General features: G+C 36.3%; 1 protein-coding gene across 3 annotated transcripts in view; it reads right to left on the bottom strand.

Annotated features, from left to right (window-relative positions):
• IFT88 (intraflagellar transport 88) overlaps window positions 1-21,861 on the bottom strand; it is a 68,486-nt gene that overhangs the window by 24,062 nt on the left and 22,563 nt on the right. For all 3 annotated transcript variants that reach the window (XM_067562847.1, XM_067562845.1, XM_067562846.1), the window contains exons 15-20: window positions 20,319-20,418; window positions 11,804-11,890; window positions 10,465-10,651; window positions 9,285-9,393; window positions 8,007-8,157; window positions 3,689-3,804 (exon numbers count right to left, since the gene is read on the bottom strand). In XM_067562847.1, coding sequence (XP_067418948.1) covers window positions 3,689-3,804; window positions 8,007-8,157; window positions 9,285-9,393; window positions 10,465-10,651; window positions 11,804-11,890; window positions 20,319-20,418 — 750 coding nt within the window. The remainder of the gene's footprint in view (window positions 1-3,688; window positions 3,805-8,006; window positions 8,158-9,284; window positions 9,394-10,464; window positions 10,652-11,803; window positions 11,891-20,318; window positions 20,419-21,861) is intronic.

The following is a 21,861-nucleotide window of genomic DNA, read 5'->3' as shown; positions in this document are numbered from 1 at the left end:
CAATAGCTTGACTACATTACACATTTTTAAGGTGTTCAGCAGCTTCATTGAACAGCATGCTAGCAAGTCTTTAAATCAATGTTTTACAGATATTTTCACTGGTTTGTCTGTTTTTTAAAGCTATTTATTTAAGAAAAGAAACTAATGGGTTGGGCATTTCCTGGTAGTAAATTATATTAGCCAGAGAAATTGAGGCTTGAGGCAAACAACTAGACTTCAGTCACCAAGCAATGTCCAATACTGTACATAATCATTCTGACAAACATTTTTTCCTTCCCCTCTTTCTGTGTCTGTTGTGTCTGGGGCTGCATGTTGCTGCTGCATTTGTTTTTGTTTACAGTACCAATCCTTTCCTTGCAATTAATAACAAATACAGTAACCAGTGAGAAAGCAGAACTTCATTCTAAGCACTAGGATTTAATTTCAATTATTATATTTTTAGACTTTCTATATAGTAGTATATGTAAGTAAATGGGGCTTCAAATGCAAGGAGTTTCCTATGTAGATCTGACTTCAAGGCAAAAGAGAAAATGGAATATTTCTATAAATTATCTTAACTAGTCATTTACATATTTAATGTTTGGGATTCTTTTGTAATTTTCTTGTTATAAAGTTTGTAGAAAAGTCTCATAAATATACTGACTCAACCTTAACTACAAGCTGAAAGGTTTTTGCTGTCAACTTTCACTATTCTCTGTAAAGGAAAAACTAAGTTAACAAGATAGTTCTTGTATGTCATCCTAGAGATGGCGGGATTTGAGGTCGTTCTGGTCTCATGAGGAAGGGAGTAACCCACAGCAGTGGGCCAGCCACCAAGAAAGCTGTCTCCATCTCTCATGAATTGTAGACAGCTCTACTATTCATGAGGAATGTAGCTATGGTGGAAGGTCCTAATCAGGGGGATAAAGGTGGTTTAGCTGACAGTGTTAGAGATCAGGAACATGACCTTGAATTGGATCAAGTATTCAATGGGCAACCAATGTAATGTCTCAGTATGAGGGTTATGTAGTCCTGCTTACCATGTTGCCTGGAAGGTAAGCTGTCATATTCTGGATCAGTAGAGCATTTCTTAAACCAAGGCTTGTGCTTTTAGTATTAATAATAATAATTTATTTGTGCTGTGGCTAGTGCCTAAAGGCTCCAAATAGAATTTAAGGCCCACAATGTACACGTGATGTACAAACACACAGAAGAATCCCTGCCCCAAAGAATTTACAAAGACCAAGCAGACAAAAGGTGGGAGGAAAGAATACAAATTATGAGCAATTTTGCCAAGGCAGTGATAGACAAAAATACTGTTAATTCTACTTTTATTTTCATTTTATTTTATTTGTTTGGTTATTTATGCTTACCCCTTGCCTAATTTTTTTAAATTATAGACTTTAAAGTCAGAAGGTACTATTATGATCATCTAGCCTGACCTCCTGCATAATGCCGGCCACAGAACCTCACCCACTCACTCCTGTAATAGACCCCTAACCTATGACTGAATTACTGAAGTCTTCAAATAATGGTTTAAAAACTTCAAGGTACAGAGAATCCACCAGCAAGTGATCCGTGCCCCATACTGCAGAGGAAGGCGAAAAACCCCAGGGCCTCTGGCAATCTGCCCTGGAGGAAAATTCCTTCCCGACCCCAAATATGGCAATCAGCTAAACCTTGAGTATGTGGGCAGCCAGACACCAGAAAGAATTCTCCCTAGTAACTCAGAACCCACCCCATCTGCCATCTCATCACAGGCCATTGAGCATATTTACTGCTGGCAGTCAAAGATTAGTTAATTGCCAAATTAGGCTGTCCCTAATTAGGCACCCCCTCTATAAACTTATGAAGCTCAGTTTTGAGGCCAGCTAAGTTTTTTGCCCCCACTGCTCTCCTTGGAAGGCTGTTCCAGAATTTCACTCCTCTGATGGTTAGAAGCCTTTGTCTAATTTCAAGTCTAAACTTCCTGATGGCTAGTTTATATCCATTTGTTCTTGTGTCCGCATTGGTGCTGAAGTTAAATAATTCCTCTCCCTCCCTGGTAATTATCCCTCTGACGTATTTATAGAAGGCAATCATATCTCCCCTCAGCCTTCTTTTGGTTAGGCTAAACAAGCCAAGCTCTTTGAGTCTCTCATAAGCTTTTCCATTCCTTGGATCATCCTAGTAGCCCTTCTCTGTACCTGTTCCGGTTTGAATTCATCTTTTCTTAAACATGGGAGACCAGAACAGCACACAGTATTCAAGATGAGGTCTCACCAGTGCCTTGTATAATAGTACTAAAACCTCCCTATCTCTACTGGAAATACTTCCCCTGATGCATCCTAGGATCGCATTAGCTTTTTTCACAGCCACATCGCATTGACGGCTCATAGTTATCCTGTGATCAACCAATATGCCCAGGTCCTTCTCCTCCTCTGTCACTTCCAATTGAAGCATCCCCAGTTTATAGCAAAATTTTTTGTTATTAGTCCCTAAATGCATGACCTTGCACTCTCCACTTGCACTTATGTGAAGTCTTGTCGTCATTGTATATTTTTTTTTGCAGTTTTGTTTATAATTTACACAAGCACTTGAGTTTAACTCTTGCCTTTTTTCATTTTTATTACATTTAACCCTAACCTCGTTTTAAATTATTTTAAACTCTCAGTTTTCTTTTTATGATTTTTAATACATCTGTAACCTTTGCCCATTCAATTGAAATATTCATTTTCTGCTGCATTTTTAGTATCCTTTCTGTAGTACAGTCTTTCTTTTAATGGTATCTGCATTGCCCAAACACATGAATAGTTCCTTGTAACTTTCAGGGGCATTTTAACCTGAGTGCCATACATGAATCACACAGTAGGTCAAATTTTAGATCACCATAAGCAAGCCAAGTAATAACTAAGTTTGGTTCAGTTTGATTTTGGATAGGATTCCCTCCCCCCCCACACACAGAGATAGAAGTACTACCTGTGGGTTTCATGGGGTTATGTTGACATAAATTCCACATAGAAATATGTATGTGGTTTTTTTTTTTTATGAGGAAACAAGTATTTTTCTATAGCTATAAATAATTTCAGTTGAACTCTGAGCTCCAGTTTCAAATTTGGCCAAATTTTTACTTGTTGGTCACTTGTATGTTAAACTCCCTTTGTAAGTCTAGAATAAAATATGCAGACTACCTTAAGTAGCTCATTCTGTGAAGAGCATAAATGTTCTACCAAAAACACAGTTTTACTGAGTATGGTCAAATGTACTGCATTCTGAATATAAAATTCAGAATAAATTAGATTTGTCAACATATTTCCACTGTTAGCTGTTTATACTGTACAGTTTGTGGATTTATTTACTTTTGATATTTTCTGCAATGCCACTCTTTTTATGAGAATAGGAACAATGTGAACAAGGAATCAAAGTTAATTGCTGAAAGATGCTTTTGTTTGAGGTTGAATCAACAGTCTTTACCAGATGATGAAACCATGGAAAGGAAGTCTTTTACTTTTGTTTGCACTGGAGTTGCCTAATTAAAAAAAAAAAAAAAAACACTCTTCCAAACAAATAATAAGGTAAGGAACCTGATGAACCAATACCTAAAGCTGTATCTAATGCTGATGTAGCTTATGACCAATTAACATATCATGTCTCAGAGATATAATTACAAGAAGAAAAAAATCTCAATACAAGATATTTGACTAAACATATAACAACAATCATTACTTACTGAATAAGCGCTGCTCTTTCAAAGTACTGAATGGCTTTTTCACAAAACTGGGTATCAATGTAATAGGCTCCAAGCCATTCAATAACTTCAATGTTCGAAGGGAAATACCGATATGACTGACAAAATAAGGAAGGTGAAAGAAACACAATTTTAGTGATAAACAACATCTTTATTTTACTTCTGGAATATCTTACTCATTTAAGTGTTTAACTCTCCAGATGCCAAAAATATGTAAAACATTAATGAAAGCATCATACTATACTAACTAATCCTTAAAGAGAACTTGCCAGGTTTTGTAATTACAAAATACTTTTCAGAAGAGTTACCTGAGATGAGTTTGTCACATTTTCCATCTGTCCTTACTAGAATTATTGTTTTAGTATGGTTAGCAGCAACAAAAGAGTATTTTCCCAACAAAAAAAAGTTTGGCTTCTTAGATTACTACTGTATGTAAATGAGTTAATTAAAATGCTAAGCAAGTTGTTTCTACATCAAATTACACTAATCAGTTTCAGATAGTAAAGCAATCTGCTGGAAAACTGATGGAAAAGCATTTTTTATTATAAAAATTTTCATTTGTTTGTACAAATAAAATAAGAGACTAAAAATAGCCATTTCTGAGAAACTAAAAATACTGGGACAAATTAATTTCCAGTTTAATGTAGCCCCATTGCCTTTCAGAGTTATACCAGTGATGGTTGTGGTCCACTGACTTTACAACCTGAAAGACTGCTTGACATATGTGAGATGGGCTGATAGGAACAGGAATGAGACTAAGGTAAAGGCATCACAAAAATTACCCTCTCAATTGGCACGTTTCTGGGTAGTTTCAGAAAAGATGCCCAGGAAAAAAGTAAGCATGGTGAGTGAACTATTTCTGTGTCATCCCTATGACTGGTCCCTTTCAGAACAGAAGTGAGGAGGCACCTAGTCAGAGTAGTGCAGGGAAGGACAGTGCTAAGGGTCCTTGCATTATGTGCTCTGTGGATAGAGGCCAGTTTACACAGCTGTCAGTCCTATACTTGGACAAGCTCTAAACTAATTCAAAGTATGAAAAAGAGAGTCAAGTGTATACACATATCAATTTTATTTCACGGGAACATTTCTAATCTGTTTTTAATTAATCTTGGGATTAATGCTGATTTTTAGTTTTACCGCTGGAGGGCCCTTGGGTTTTTTTTTAAATAGGACTAATCTCTGGATTTATCAGAGACAAAATTTGCTACAAGTGCTCTATTGACATCAAGTGGAAATTTCTCAAAGGGCATTGTACAAAACATTAATTATTCCATTAATATTAATTCCCTTGGAATGAATGTTAAAAAAATCTGGAAATGTACTTTTCCTTTTCTTTTTTCTTTTTCAAACCAAGTGGGTTGGATTAAAATTGGCACCAGAAAGTAGAAAAATTGGGGTTTGGAATAAGACAAATTTAAACTAGACAAAAAAACAGAAATGAGGCATTGTGACTTTTAAACTTCATTCCAACAAAATTTCGCTTCATATTTCATAAATTGGAAGCATGATTTTTATACTATATGGTCATGCTCTGACCCTATTCTTTTAATTTTTCCAAGGAAATGTATAGTCACTGAACTCCAGTCAATTCTATATTGTTTGACGCTATCAAATCTGGAGTTGTGACTGGCTTGAAGACCTCAGAATGCTTCCCCCATACGCTCATTATTTCACTACATTCTGTATGCTGATAGTATTAGGTACCCTCTCCTTAAAAGTAGAAGAGTTTAAACAATTATGAAAACTTATGTATTTTCTATTTGTTTTCAATTGGAGACTTGAACATTTTTGCAAACATTCAACAAGACCAAAATTGATTCTCAGTGGACAGGGCTGTACAATTAAATACAAGCTTACATTTATAGAATGCATTTCAGCCGAAGTAGACAATTTCAAGAATATAATTACAGTTTCAAGACAATTATAGACACATACACAGTTTACAGGTACAGTGGGAAGGTAGCATTCATTTGACATTATAAGTAGTGAAAATTGCCACAATGTATCAGTAAGATCAGTATGACTCGTTCAGCAAAGTGCGTAAGCATCTGCTTAACTCTAAGGTTGTGAATTCTACTGACTTCACTAGGACATACGAGTAAGCACATACTTAGAGTTAGGCACACACTTGAGTGTTTCGCTGAATCAGGGCCTATAACAATAATGCAAATGCATCTTTTTTTAACATTGATCTGGGGAGCGGAAATGGGGGTGGGATATGTGTGTATGTATAAATTTAAAGAATAATTTTACCTACTTCTAAAATAAAGCTAACTATGGGGAAGTATGTGTCATGTTTACCAATGCCAGTCAAACTACAAAAGAGTTTAGGACAAGAAGTGAAGAATAATTTATCTAATTGTCACTATGGAAGAGATTTAGGTACAGTAGGCCAGAATGTAAATACAAGAGTTGGAATTTTGCCAGGTTTAACATTCCTACTCTCCTGGAGAAAATGCCATGGGATCTTTTAATGGCCATAGGTAGTCAGGACTTCAGGAATTTTATTTCTGAGTACTAAAAAAAGGTTCAGAATTGTACAAACAAAAAAATGCTTAGAAGCAGGTAACAATAGAATTATTGTTGCAAATTATTTGCATAATAAAGATATGCACATCAATATAGCACAGGAGGTTGTATTGTACAAACATTAATTAACTTGGTGATCTAGGTGTTAGTTAGTACAAGTAAGAAAAAGTTGCCAAATAATCAGATACTGGTCACTTTAATCACATTTCATATTAGTAAGTTTCCATAAAAAGAATATCATATACTTTACTTTTATTCCTATCAGCATTGCTGGGGCTTTGGTTCACCTCTGATTTACAAAGAGGAGGGATATATCTACACTAGTGAGATTACAGCAGCACAGTTGTACTGATTCTGCTGCGCCATTGTAAGATGACTTGTGTAGCTGCTCTCCTGTCAATACAGTAAAACCACCTCATCAAGAGGCAGTAGCTATGTCGGCGGGAGAAGCTCTCCCGCCAACATAGTGCTGTGCATACTGCCACTTATGCCAGCAAAATTATGTCGCTCAACAGTATGTTTTTTCACACCCCCGAGCGACATAAATTTTGCCAGCATAAGTGGTAGTGTAGACATGGCCTTTCTAAGACCCTGATCCATGAAGGGACATAGGTATCATGATGCTAAGCCTTCCAGCACCTCACTTTTAGCCCTGGTCTATGCTACATTTATGTTGGTATAATTACATCACTCAAGGGTGTGGAAAATCCACACCCTGAATGACACAGTTATACTGACAAAAGTCTGTAGAGTGGACCAGAGCTATGTTGATGGGAGGGCTTCTCCCGTCGACATACCTACCACCTCTCAAGGAGGTGTAATACCTACACCAATGGGAGAAGCTCTCCTGTTGGCATAGGTAGCATTTTCACTAAGTGCCACAGTGGCGCAGCTGCAGCTCTGTAAGTGTAGACAAGTCTTTAGGTGCTGAGAAAATCTCAGGAGCAGCACTGCTATCCACAAAGCCCGAGTTAGGCTCATGGGTTCCTATGTAATAAATGGGGAGAAATGGGCATCTTAGAATGCAATCCACAAAGCCAACATGCTAGACAGGGAGCCAGCTAAGATAGCCAATAGGAGATGCCAGTCAGAGAGGTGTGTGCACTAACTCGCCCACCCTCCCGGAGGCTTTGGTTCCTAAACCCAAGCTGCAGGCAGGCAGGCGCCTATCTCTGCTTGTGATTCACAAACCAAGGGAAGTTAGCCATTCAGCCACCTAAGTCAAATGCAGAGTCTAATCTGGTAGGTGTGCTCAGAGGCCACCTACTGGATTGGGTCCAGCGGGCAGAGCAGGAGGAGGAGGAGGAGCACTCTTCTAGAAGTGGTTAGAGTATACTCACCTGGAATGTGGGAAATCTCCAGTTCAATGTCTCCTCCTCTGCTTGATGAGAAGAAGGGCTTTGAACAGGGATCTGACACCTCTCAGGTGAGTGACCTAACCATTAGACTATAGAATCATTACAACTCTTTCACTGGCCCAATTCATATTTAATTATTAAATTATTTAATTAAAGAGGAACAACTTTAACAGGAGAGATTGAGGGAGCCTTACATCAGAATATCCCACAGCATTCTCCTTATTATAAAGATCTGACAATAAGTGCTTTATTTACAAAAATTATAGTTTCCTAAGAAAAGTGTCTGATTCTCCTTACTTTCCATACATACACTTGACAATTTAAATACTACTTTAAATAAACATTGCCTTATCAGATGTGCCTATTGCACAATTTCATTTCTATAAATATTAGAAAATGCATAGGTCACATACCTCATAGTAATATTGAAAAGCTTGGGATTTATCGCCTTCATTATCATACAATTCTCCTAGTTTTGACAGTGCATGTGAATCAGTTGGAACTACACTGATCAGCTGCATGAGCCACTCTATGGCTTGGTTGGGATCCTCCATTATTTCATATCTGAAGTATCTTCAGTTAAGGACAATTCAAATGGTGATCATATTTTGGTCTATCAAGAGGAATTCTTATCACGTTATATAATGTAAATGTAATCCAAAACTTGCATGTTGAAAAGATTTGCCAGACATAGCAATGTGGACATATATATTTGGGATTTTTGCACATTTACAGGACAGCACTGTTCATAATCTCCACAGAATGATGTACTGTGGCTCTTCCCTGACACACTCCTACTCTCAGCCCTGTTCCCAGAATGCCCCCATGTCATAGCTCGCCAGGGCGTCTTTCGAAGGCAATCTTATCCACTGTCAATACATGGGAATACTCTCCCAGCCAGAACCAGGGCTTTAGAACCCCTTTAGGCTACTCCAGTGCTTTAACCCATCGTAAAGGGAGGGAGCAGGAGTGAGGACCTCACCCCTTGTGTATAGTTAGGATCATATCTGCTTATTTTTCTGACTATAATAAGTTTTACAACTTAAAAGTGCTGAGCCAATACAGCAATGGGATTCTATTCTGGTTTGCACATCATCAACAGAATAATTAACTAAGTTCTGACTGCAGAATCTTTACTGCTGATGAGGCATAGAGCCAAGAAAGACGCCAACTTGGCTTTCAGATCCCAGGCTGTTTGCAGGATTGACAGATGATTATGTTATTACATGTAAACTGAGCAGATTTAGTCTGGAAGCCACTGAGACAATAAACAAGAAACACTATAGAGCTATTCTTTCAAATTCCCTTGTCAGAGTAGAACTTCACTGTAATGAACTATAAAATTTTGTTTACGATTTTACTCCATTATGCTTATATCTGTTATATTATTTTCAAAATAACGTCAGTTGAATATTTAAAAGGTTACAGGGCTCTCCATAACCTTAATTATCCTTATACGAATAGGCCTTCCTCGTGTGTTAGTCTACTGGCTTGACTGACACTGCTCACCAGAATAAGGGTTGCAGGATTAGGCCTTATTTTTACATACCAAATATATGAATGCCTCCTGGTTAAATGTAAATTTTTTTAGCCATACAAAAAACAATTTTGTCATGATTAAGACTAATCTCATCTAATCCTTTAATGTAGACTAAATTCAATAATTGTCATCAGTACCCGGCAAAAGATACAAGCTTGCTATTTGGTAGAGAACTTGGGCACTGTTTCGAAGGATTGCATGAAGTTTCAGAAAACAATCCAAAGCCTCCTCTATTCTGTTTAACTTTTTATATGTTAAACCTAAAAATAAAAGTTACAAAATGAATTCAGTAAGCAAAATAAAACATCAGTACAGTCATAGTAACTTTAGCAGAATCACCAAGGAGAATGAAACAGAAATGCAGTATTGAGAGGGATGCTATCAACTTAAAAATATTTGTCTGAATTTTTTATTCCTATATTATCATAATAGGGAACACATAAGAGAGACTGAAATAATATTTTTTTTCTGTTTTCAGTTTGTTTAATTTGTACCTTTGACAGCCCTTTGTGCATAGTCAATTTCACTGTTTTGCCTGTACAGACAGTTGGTCAGTTTCCCTTGTTTATATTGAGTTTTCACAAAGCAACAACAGAGAGAACATTTTTTTTAAATAGGAAAGCATGATTGTAAAGCACAGAGATATTCAAGGCAGGTGTGGTATTTAAAACTGTCTTTAACTTTTAAAAAAAAAAGTTGCAGTCCTTTTAAAAAAGCAAGCTGCATCACTGCTTAGAAGTAAATGCAAAACAACTGCACTTTCTCTAATGGTCACTCCCTCATCTCAATTGCATCTCATTCTGTGCTTAAATGAAAGGGTAGATTTGCTCTGGTGCTTGCTTGAGAATCATCCTGAGAGTCCTTTTCAGATAGTGTGACCTGGATGAATGAAAGCTGATTAGGGCAATGGTTGTGATTCCAGTCAAGGCCCACAGCTGTAAGTAACACCATCCCTTTAATAAGGGGTAACAGAAGGGGAAGAGGAAATAATTTGGCTGAGTAGTACTATCCAAAACCTACATTTTGAATAGAAAATAGTACTTAACACTTACAGCAATTTTAATCTTCAAAGTGATTTACTAACATCAATTAGTCTAAGAGCAGATGAGTAATATGGATGCAGAGTTTCTGTGGAAGAGGTCTGAATCAAAGGATATTATCTCACTTTATATCTTAGTCAAGTAAAATAATTAACAGTTCAATGGAAATGACAGAACATATTTTAATTTCAATTAACATTTTAAAAAAGGACAAATTTGAAAACTAGAATCTCAAATACGTTAGTACTAGCTTTATTCAAATTCTAAGCTATGCAAACACCTCTACATTACCTATATTGTAAAGTGCTTCAGTGCATGAGGAATCATTCCTTAAAGCTTCCTTATAAAACTCTGCTGCTTTTTCATAGTCTCCATTTGCAAACACAGTATTTCCTTTATTAGTGAGAGCTGATGGGTTGTATCTATCAGAATTCACAGCTAAATCTGCATAGATGGTTGCTTGTGTTAATTCATTTTCCTGCATAAACAAAACATATAGTATATTATTTACTTGTCAGTCAATAATTTTCTTTGGCGCTAACCTTAGTTCATGATAGTTAATATAATGGCAATCTAAAAAAAATATTTCATACTCCTCAATCCTAACCCTATTCTTTATGAGTTTGTAGAAAACAGATCACTCACATATTTCAGGTCATAGAAACTTGAAAGTTACAGAGTGAGACCTATATTGTCATCTTGTCCATCTCCCTCCCAATGCTGGATTGCTCCTTATATCGGCAGGAAAGGTAGGGGGAAACCGTGTGGAATCTGTTTCATGAACTTATTTTATAGTCTACTTGAAAATAAATATTAATCACTGAGGCAGAGCAGATAGCATAGAGCAGTGTTCTAAATGTCAGCATAGAGCAGTGGTCTAAATGCCACTCCTCCCCAAGTCTAGTTATGGGAGTTAAGGGTGGAATCATAGCCCCATTACTGATGTGGAGATGACTAGAACCCTGCTAGAGAAATAGGGAGGTAAGAGTACATGTCAGCCCAGTAGAAGACAAGGAATGGCTGACAGGTCCGGCAGCTGGACACATACATTCTGAGAGCCCAATGGCAGTAGGAAGCCAGGGAACAAATAATCACTGGAACATACATATATAAAGAGCTTCATGAACATTAAGTAATTCAACTTCACATCATCCACATGAGGGAAGACAGTCTCTTATCCTAGCGGGGGCTAGCTACGTCTCTTTCCTTCTCCTGGCAGCAGCAGGAATTCTTCACCCACTCCCTAATTGCTGCTGCTGCCAAGAAAGTGGGTCACAGCATAAGCAGTTGGAACTCTCCTTTCTGTCTGCTCTGCTTCTTGTACCTTTGTCATGAGCAGAGCACTCTCAAAGCCCCTACTTTCAATTAGGAAGTAAAGGCAACAGTAGACATTTAAATATTTAACATTTATAATAAAGAAAAAGTACTTTGTTCTTGCATAGTACTTAACAGTTCAAAGCTTTGAACAGACATCGACTAGTTAAAATAATGAGTCTTTTCTTACCTCTCATTTTCATGAGCATTATCTCTTAATGCTAAAACAGAATATATAGATAGATACAAAAATTGCTACTTAAGCTTAGGCTTTTCTGAGCTCATAGTTAACCAAAAAATAAAAAGGCAAACTTACCAGATAATAAAGGAATGAAAGGTTTGTTGCAGCTGCACTTTTTACTCTGCTATCCTTTTTTTCAAACATTTTTAAAGTCTCCACAGCCTAGAATTAATTTACAAGCAATTTACGACACTGTAATAAAGTTACTCAGACTGCTCCTTCATGAAAACATAGGATTGACCCACACAGTAATAAACAACTAAAATTACTACTTAAGATTTCTATGACCAATTAATTACTACTTAGCAATTGATTAATTACTACTTAGACAACAATTATACATAAGCTTTTCTATTGCAGAATATTTTATATTTGGTACTTTAAAAATTCTCACAAGTACTGGCAATTTTGTTATCCAGCTAATGGATTAGATTTAGAAAATACCTGAACTTTCTCTTCAGCTATCCACCCTTTTCCATAGAAGTTCCATTAATTAAAAAAACAACAAACTTCACTGACATGTTTTCTTTTTGTCAACTATTGTGTAAATATTTCCACTTCCTTCTGTATCTTTACAGAACAGTTTTTTTTGTTAAAGACTCACAAAACATAAAGATATGAATGTAATGATACAAAAAATATGTGACACGTTAGTAGGGTTGGAGAACAAACAGAAATTTTGCTTTGTTTATTTATAACAGAAATGGCCAATCTCTTTCATTTCTAATATTACACAAAATGCTCAGAGAAGTGAAGATTGATGACAATATATATGCAAATCTAAGGAGTTTTACAGATCTCTTCGTACATGAAAAATGATTTTCATAAACTTTGGCTAGGTGATGCTGATGTGTGAAAAGAGTAATGAAAATGATTATAATAAATACACTAACAAATATATTTAAAACTAGGGGGCAATTTTTTAAAACAATATAAGAAAGTTTATTTCTACAGACCAAATACATAACAAAATCTTTGGCTAGTTTCTATTAAATATTTATATTATGCACATAAACTGTGGAATGATATAATGGACTCAGTTCTACTCTCCATTACATCAGTGCAAATGTAATAACTTCTGTTTAGCTCACTATTTGCACAATTAAAAAGTCTCCTTTTCCCCTACACAAGTTAAAACCTTGAATTTACTTATCATATAATGTGAATGAATAAAGTTCTATGTTGGGGTGCCAAGGCAAGGGTAAAAACCATAAGTTTTTAAAATGACCCTGAACATGCTATTTTTACATTACTTTACACAAAACGCCTGACTTAATGAAGTGTAAAAGGACACATGAAGTATATGCAGTTAGCTGAAGTTTATTGCCCCTAGCAAACTACAAAAGAAGTATAAACTAATACAAAGCAGAACATTTTTCTAATTATATAGAATTCTCTAAAGAAAAGCACCAATTTCAGAGTCAAGGAAATAGTTTTGAAATGTATGAATTCAGATTTTATGGGCTTTGAAACTCAAGACTTTTGCTATAAAGACTTTGGTTCTCACTATGTATTTGACTGAATCAAGAAAGAATTGGTCCCATTGATCTACAGGTACAATAATGTTATGTCTGAAGTATTCTACTATTAAATTGTTTTGTCAAGTTCATGCTGCACATCTCAGTTACAATGGAATTCTGGTTTAGTGACCTTTCAGCTATACGTATCAAGTTGCTTTCCTAAAGTCATTTCCTATTGTTGCTGCTGTTTGCCCTTTTCTTCTACTGATATGGTGGCACCTTTGGTTATAAAGATTAGAATGGAAGTAATTTCTTTGTTTTTCAAAGGGAGAAAAGAAGTTTACACATGATTTTGGGTGCTGCTCAGTTGCTGGTAAAGCATATTACAGATTGTGTGAGCCAGATGAAACCATGACATGCCTTCACTTTAAAATGTCTTAGCAGTACTCATTCTATCATGGCACGGTGGAAATGTTGCTTCTATATAAACATCTAATTTGGGAACTTCACTATTTATGTATCTTGAGGATAATGGTCAATTGGAGACAACCTTCAAAACACATATTGTTCAAAACAACCCTTATAATAGGATTTCACTATACATATGTTATTTATGTACAAGGGCTAAGTTTAAATGTAATGCACCTGGCCTAAACTGTAGATTCCCAGTAACGGCAGTAGAACTTGCATGGCTAGATCCCAGTGCTCTGCTTTAAAATTGTATACCAAAACTGTCCTGTAAATTGAGAGAGATTCAAAACACCACTAATACACAAAGATTATTCTAAAACAATATGTAAGTACATCTGAAAATGGCTAGGTAGATGGTCAGTAGAGATTTCTGGTATCGTTTTTACTTATCACTTTATTTGCATCTTTGACCTGAAACAATCCAATTGTGCACTTATCTGGTTCACATAACCTTGTGCTCATATCACTGCTACTCTCGTATATAAAATCTTGTGTTTAAATTAGATTATAAAGCCTTCTGGGCAGGGACACTCTTACTATGTATTTGTACAATGCCTAGAGTGATGAGGCCCCAATCCTACTCAGAGACCTCCCGTTGCTACCATTCTACTAACATTAATAATGCTCTTGAGAATGTGAGTCCTTCATATGAAAAATATTTCATGATTTAACTGTCGTCTGACTTCAGACTGTTGCTACTGTTTCACAATATATCATTCCTATCTCAAATTCTGTATAAGGTTTCAATTAAAAGAGTGATTCAGCATTCCAGAAGTTCACCAGTTCCTGTACTAGCCTCAGAGAACAGAAATAATGCTTAAATCTCACAACTGTAATTTTATTTCTTTTGTATGTTCCCTTATAATTTATGGAAAAACAGAGAGGAAGTGTGTCAAATGGTTAGAACAGGTGACAGGTCGCCAGGAGTCCTGGACTTTATGCCTGTGTCTGCCACAGATTAATTGTGTAACCATGAGCAAGTCATGTAATCTCAAGATGCTTTCTTTTACCTACTCTCCTACCATAGAGGAGTGCTGTGGTGAGGTTTAACTAATGAATTTTCGCAAAGCTCTTTGAGACACTGCTAAAAGGTGTTAGACATGTAATTTTAGATAAAAATATACTTGATTTATATGCAAACAGTTCTAAGACTGCATAAGATCAAGAAATTCAAAAGTGAAGCTCCCACAGCATCTTTATGTCATAATTACATTGTTTCTGCTTTTGAAAAGATGTAAAGTATGGAAACACAAAATTTTCTGTGTTGTTTTAAGGTGAATTCAAAATCATTACTTTTTTCGTTTTCTTTTTTTAATTTTAATGTTTGCATCAATATGTGTATCATAGCAAGCATTCAGTTGCACCCATAATACTTACAGTAGCTGAAGATTTTCACTGTGACCTCAAAAGTTTACTTTGGGGACTGAGATTTTCCATGTTTGTTCTTCAGACACAGGTGAATGATGGTGTGGGGTTTTGGGTTGGTTTTTGTTTGTTTGTTTGTTTGGGTTTTTTGGAAGTTTAAGCAAAAATCCCATCAATTGTTCTTGAGTTTGCTGTTCAGATGAAGCAAATTTTTTCAATTTTATCAAATTCTTTCCAAGCCTTTATTCATGGAACGGGACCACTTTTCTATATTTTTTATTTGAATAAAATACTAGAGTAATGCAAAGATAAGATTGAAATCTATTAAATGTGAAAGTTAGGGAAGAGCATATTATGTGTATACGGTCTCTGTGAACATTCTCTAATGACATAGTCACAGGTTGTCTTATACTTTTGTATTTAAAGTTAGAGAAAAATGCATTTTTTCATTATGTATTTGAGAAATGGTATGATCACATGAGTAAAGACTTATCATAATAGCTACATGTACAATTGCAGCGTTAAGGTAGTGCATTATACTTTAACTTTTCACATTTCCTGACTTCTAATTGTGCAGTGCAGAATAAAGGATGCAAAGCTGCCCATCTTTGCATTTGTAAGGGGTATCCAGTTTAAGAAAATGATTCACTCATGTATTATGAACATTACACTTATGTGAGTATGGATGAGCAAGGGTATACTATGATCATGAATGAGCCCCTTCAAAACAAAAATCCAGCTTTCTTTTCTGAGCTTCCTATTTGCTTTGCCCAGGTTAAGCCCCAATATCAAGGCACTAAGAATAATAAAACAGCAGTCAGATCACAGGAAGCCTCCTCATTGTCTTGTTAATATAGTTGTGTCAAAAGAACAATTGAAAAAAGAGGCTTCTTGGCTGAGTTTACATCATCCAGATACTTGGTCTTTTATATTCACAGAATTTGTACAGGCAATTCATTGGACTCACAGTATGAAAGAAGTATAGAATTTATTTAACGGAAAGCGTAAGTAGACCTTTGAGTATTGCAGAACAGGTTGGAAAAGACAATTAAAAGATCCTCCAACATACTATACTATACTATAGTTGCTTATTTTTCATTTTGAATGATTCTTCTATGTTGATGCCTTTCTCTCATTCTTTATGCTTCCAACAATTTTAATAATTTAGTAGGAAACAAAGACAGTAGGGTTTCTGTTTTAAAACACCCTAGTATTAATTTCTTGTCCATTTTTCTATTTTCATTTTAGGCAGTGAATCTGCTATAGTTAAACAATGATAGTCAACATTCTGCTTTCTCATTCTATCACTCAGATGGGTACACAAGGCACTAACGTCTTCCATCTGTCTCAAACATTTGCCTCATCTTCTATAAAATTCTACATCACTTCATTTTTGAAGTGAAAATTTATTTCAAAGAAAAATATAAAATAAAAAATGGTAATATTGAGTTAAGAAACACAATGGGCAGCTGTCCCAGTACCCCAGCCAATAGTACGTGTAGATGGGGGGAGAGACAGATCCAAAATCTCTCTCAGGACTTTTGTATTGTAGATCATCAGAATTGGGTAACATCACAGAAGCCATGTTCTATCACAGGACAATATTGCACTGCTCTGCTAACACTTTCGCTACATCAACTGTAAGAATGCATGCTAGTGAATGCAGCATGGAGGGAATGGGAATGAGAGAGACTACAAGCACCTTCTTTAAAAAAAGAATTAAGTTAGACACTAGGGAATAAGATGAGCTGCAGAGGGAAGGAGGTAAGGCAACACCATTCGGGGTATTTAAGAGCAGGTAAACAAATACACCTGAGAAGTCAATGCAGAGGAAACTTCTGCTCCACAAAAATGGTTAGATCCGGTGACTCCAGAGGTTTTTCACCATGGTGATCTTCTTCCAGTGCCTCATTATGGCAGCTGCAGCCAGTTTGAAATATGTCAGCTGTTTGACACCAAACACTGAACTGTTAAGGACTAGGAAAATGGTGTTCTGAGTACAGGACACTCAAGAGAAACCCAGCAGTTGGAGAGTTGCATGGTTTAGAATCTGATTAAGGATAAGATTTGGTCATGGATTCTGTGACTTTCTGGGACTTCTGGAGCAGCTGCCAGCCCCGAGGCTGCTGCCGCCGAACAGCTGATCAGCTGGTCAGCCCACTGGAGCAGCATGATTGGAGAGACACCTCTGTTTTCCCCTCCTCTCCCAAGGTATTTTTAGTAACAGTCAGGGACAGGTCGTGGCTTCTGTGAATTTTTGTTTATTGCCTGTGACCTGTCCTTGACTGTTACTAAAAATACCCGTGACAGAATCTTAACCCTAGGTATGATATATAGTAAGATGTAGCTCTTTGTTAAGTTTTTTTCCCTCAAAATGGGTATCATAGAAATCAGCAACCAGACATCATTATTTGAATACAAGAAAGAATATAAGAATACAAGAAAATGGCCTAGAATCTGAATGATAAAATAAAGTTCTCCTGAAATAATTCCTCTAGGGTTAACCTATTTGTGTGTCAGGAAATGGGAAGGTGGTAAGACTGAGTATGTAAATGAAACACGAAACCTTCATAATACTTCCACTAGAAGTACTGTTTTACTTGCTCTTTTATTATAGGTGAACCAAGGAAACTTTGCCAAGTTACAAACTATTCTAGGAGACTAAAGCTAAGCAAGGGCCATATTTTAATACTGTACCTACCTCTTCATACTTACAGTATCAAATAAAATGCGAGAGACAGAACGAAAGTAGCAATGTTGAAAGGAAAGCAAAAATGACATATTTAAAAACACACTGTTAAATTAATCTTACATCAAGACACTGAATGTATGAACGGAGACATATAGGATGAAAATATCTAAAAAAGCATCAATCAACATGTGAGATTTTTGTGCTCCACTAAGAAATTGTTCAAATTCAACCTAATTTGAAATGTCAGAGTTTAATCCTGGTCACTAATTTAAAACCTCAAATCATTGCACAGCTGTTGTCATTACACATTAGACACTGACTCAGTTGTCAAATTCTAATGGGAGAAAAGCCAAAATAAAGATAGAAACCTATCCTAACAGGCAGAAATGAAAAGCAAGGTCTGCAGTATGTCTGTGGAGAAAAAGTAGGAATACTTTTGCCTCTTTTCTCAATTCCTTGAACTTCCAAACAAAACAGAGTATATTTGTCCTTCAAAATTTTTAAATGATCCTATTCTACACTACAAAATAGTAAAGCATATTGTAAAATCAAAGGGGATAGATGAAGCATTTGAATAATATACCTATATTGTGAAATATTGCATATTAATATATTGATGCTCTGAGTGAGTATAACTTTATCTGGATTATCTATATATTCAAGACAATCTGTGTAAGTGCCCCTATTGGATGATCCTCCCTATTGGCTCCTACACATCCATACGTAAATCACCCATAATATTAGCATCAGCACTAGAACAACGGTGGCTTATTCTGCCCCTCCCTGGTAGTTCCACTGAAAGGGCAGGCTTAGAAAATAGATGCCAGGCACTAGCCCCCAAAATTAATCACTACTGTTTTTTTATAGGAGGAGATGGTCTGCAGGAAGGATGGTCTTGTGGTTAATGCACCAGACTCAGGACACCACTCTGTGTGACCTTGGACAAGTCATTTAATATCTCTATGCCTCAGTTCCCCCATCTATAAAATGAGAACAATAATACTTCTGTACCTCACAGCGATGTTGCTATGATAAATTCATTAATATCTGTGAGATGCCCAGATACTATGGTGATAGAGGCCACATAAGTATCTGTGTAAGTACGAACATAGCTCAAGAACCAAAAGTAGCTAAGCAATCTGGGGAGCACTTTTTATTTAAAAAACTAGTATATTTTCAGAGGTTCCTATATTATTATTTAAAAGTTATATTGTAGTAGAAACCAGAAACCAGTCAGGCTGGGGCCCCATTGTACAAACACATGCTAAATGACAGCCTCTACTCTACCCAACAGTTTAAAAGACAAGACCTACCAGGTAGAAGAGACAAGTGGGTAAGGTGAGAGAGGGGACGACAGGGAAACAAAGCTAACAGGAAGCACACAATTCTTAGTCAGTCAGGAGCTGTACTCCTTCTATATATTTTTCCTATAATTTAATTAGTAAAGCCTTGCGTACATACAAAGTTGCAAGGATTTAACTGAAGGTGAGTTTTTAAATTAATTTAGTTAAATTGGTGCAAACTCCTTAGTGGATACTTTTTTATGTCAATTTAAAACTGACTTATATTTCGTTTATATTGATTCCTAACAGAATTATTCTAAAAATAAGCCTGGTTTAAATCTGAGTGTCCATACAAGTGTTTGCACTGGTTTTAGTTAAACCAATGCTACTTTGAGTATGGACAAGGCTTTAGTATACAAAACAAACAGAAAGGTGATTCCTAAAACCTTTTATTATTAAAATATATGTATTTTAAAGTTCATTTTTTTGTCCCAGTAAAATTAATTTAAAAATATCATAGTAAAGACAGATCCCTCTCACTCCGTGCTCACAAAAGTCTACTTTAAGTATGGAAAGACTAAACACACACTCTTCCTTTATAAACATGTTACTGTGTTTAATTCTTGGGGCCACTGCCTTACCTCTATTTCCTAAGTTTGCCTTTTCAATGGAACTAGCATGGAAGGACAAGAAGATGGACTGCAATTCTGACACAGATTACAGTACCCTAACAGGGTGCAATATGCAGGAATGGGGACAGGGAATCACTTTACAATACCACAAGCAAAAATATAACAGCTGCTCATACTCTGGTCTTCTAGTAACTCCTGTGACAACTGACCAATTTAATTTAGGGGAAGCCCTCCTAAATCAATGTTTTATGTAGAGTTATTCTAATAAAGACAAACATAAACACTTTTACAAAGGTTCTTCTGAGCAATTTATTATAAAGGAAGCTCTTGCTGGAAAAATATGGCCTTGCTTCTTTATAAAGGTATGTCTACCCTGCAGCTGGACGTGTCTCTCTCAGTCCAGGTAGTCACACTAGCTTGAGCAGAGCTGGCACACTAAAAATAGAAGTGTGGGCATTGTGGCATAGGCAGTGGTTCCGGCTAGCCACTCAAGTCCAAGCTTGTCCGAAACCACAGGGCCTAAAGTTTGGGTGGTTGACTTGAGCGACTGCCTATGCCACAACATCCGCAGTGCTATTTTGTTTGCTAGCTAGCAAGAGTCCATCTATTCCCAGCTACATTGCAGATATACCCTAAGATGCCTTTGCCAATACAATATTCATAAAAATGTTTTTAAAAAGTACGTACCTGATAGAAGTCCTTTTGCCTCAAATATGTAATTGCTTTATTTATTTCCAGGTCATTGGCTAACTCTACATAGTGGGAAGCTTTTACTACTTCAACACACCTATAACAGAAAGGAATCCACACAAATTAATTACTATAAATAAAGTATATCTGCATTAATGCCACTTTTGAAGATAACTAATTAGCAGTATACATGAGTATCTAGAGGAAGTTTCTCTGCTATGTTAGGTACTCCCCTCTTTGCAGACACATACACTGTTTCCAAATGTTTTAAAGAACACTTTCTTCCGCTACTATTTCCATTTCTGTTTTTCAGCTTCTAAACTGAATGCTGTTTTTCACCACTGAGAATCCCTCACAATACTGAGGTCAGATGTTGATCTAAATAGATGCTGGATAATAAATTCAGTGTTTTGCTTTTAAAGTCCTGGCTCTGTTCTTTGAAGACCAGAATTTTTTTTAATTAAATTTGGTTTTTGGATTCTATGTAAGAATTGGTAGTGGCAAAATTGTACAAAGCTCAGGACATATCTATAGTTTGGCCCCTGGGTAGTACAGTGCCATAACTCCTAAAAAATAAATATGTATAGATTTGATAAATTAATTAAAAATGGTATACATGTCCCAGAAGTTGTGTAGGAGAATGTGTACTGTATGCAAAGTGAAATACAAAAAAATCTCTAAGGATATTCTCAGACATTATAATAGCATCAGCCACATTACAGTAGAGTCTGAGTCTGGCAACACATTTAAACTCTATTTTTCAAATATCTTACAACAACAACTCTCAGAACAGTTCTTTTTAGTTATAAATTACTCATGCCTGATCTCAGCTCAATCCCTCTTGTGTGTGACACCATCATCTCTAGAACCCTACTTATTTAGCTCAAGCTCCAACTGCATGATGCTAAACTGTCATCCTCTCTTCCTGTTCATTCCCCCAGGGCAGTCTTTAATTACTTTTGATACAGTGGTACCAGGAAAAGAAAGCTGACGTGGAACTGAACATTCATACCTTCCCATCCATTGAGGCACTCTCTTCCAATCAGCACTTCTTTGGGCTTTACTTAGTGCTGTGTTCTGGAAAGAACTGGTAGTATGGGCTAGGATCTTTAAGTATTACATACACATCTGATCCTCTAAACTATCGGGACTTAAACTGATTGAAGAAACCCCTCTCTAGTATGTCTCTGGAATCTCTCATTTTCTTTAGGAGCTGGAAGTGAATGCTTTTTTATTGTTGCAGGTTTGGCTACTGCCTTGTTTGGCTTTGTTAAATAACTTTTCAACACCAAATCTAGCAGATGCTGTTTGCCATCTGTTTGGCATGTGAATCACCTCTCCACAGACTAAGTCCATAGATACCTCCTGGCATAAAAGGAAAGGGATTATACTGAAAACATTATAAAAACAGTCTGCTATGAGAGAAGAGGCCAAAGATACTTGGCTGGCCAGCGTTAAAACCTTTTTAATCAAAAGACAGACAGACCTGAATACTCTATCATTCTCTTATGGAGGAACATCAGAGAATTGTCTTGTGAGT

This window comes from Emydura macquarii, unplaced genomic scaffold, assembly GCF_026122565.2.
Source record: "Emydura macquarii macquarii isolate MOO-44397 ecotype Brisbane River unplaced genomic scaffold, CSIRO-AGI_Emac_v2 contig_2473, whole genome shotgun sequence".
Lineage (NCBI taxonomy): Eukaryota > Metazoa > Chordata > Testudines > Chelidae > Emydura > Emydura macquarii.
The sequence above is the reverse complement of the archived record's forward strand: the minus strand, read 5'-3'. Positions and strand labels throughout refer to the sequence as shown.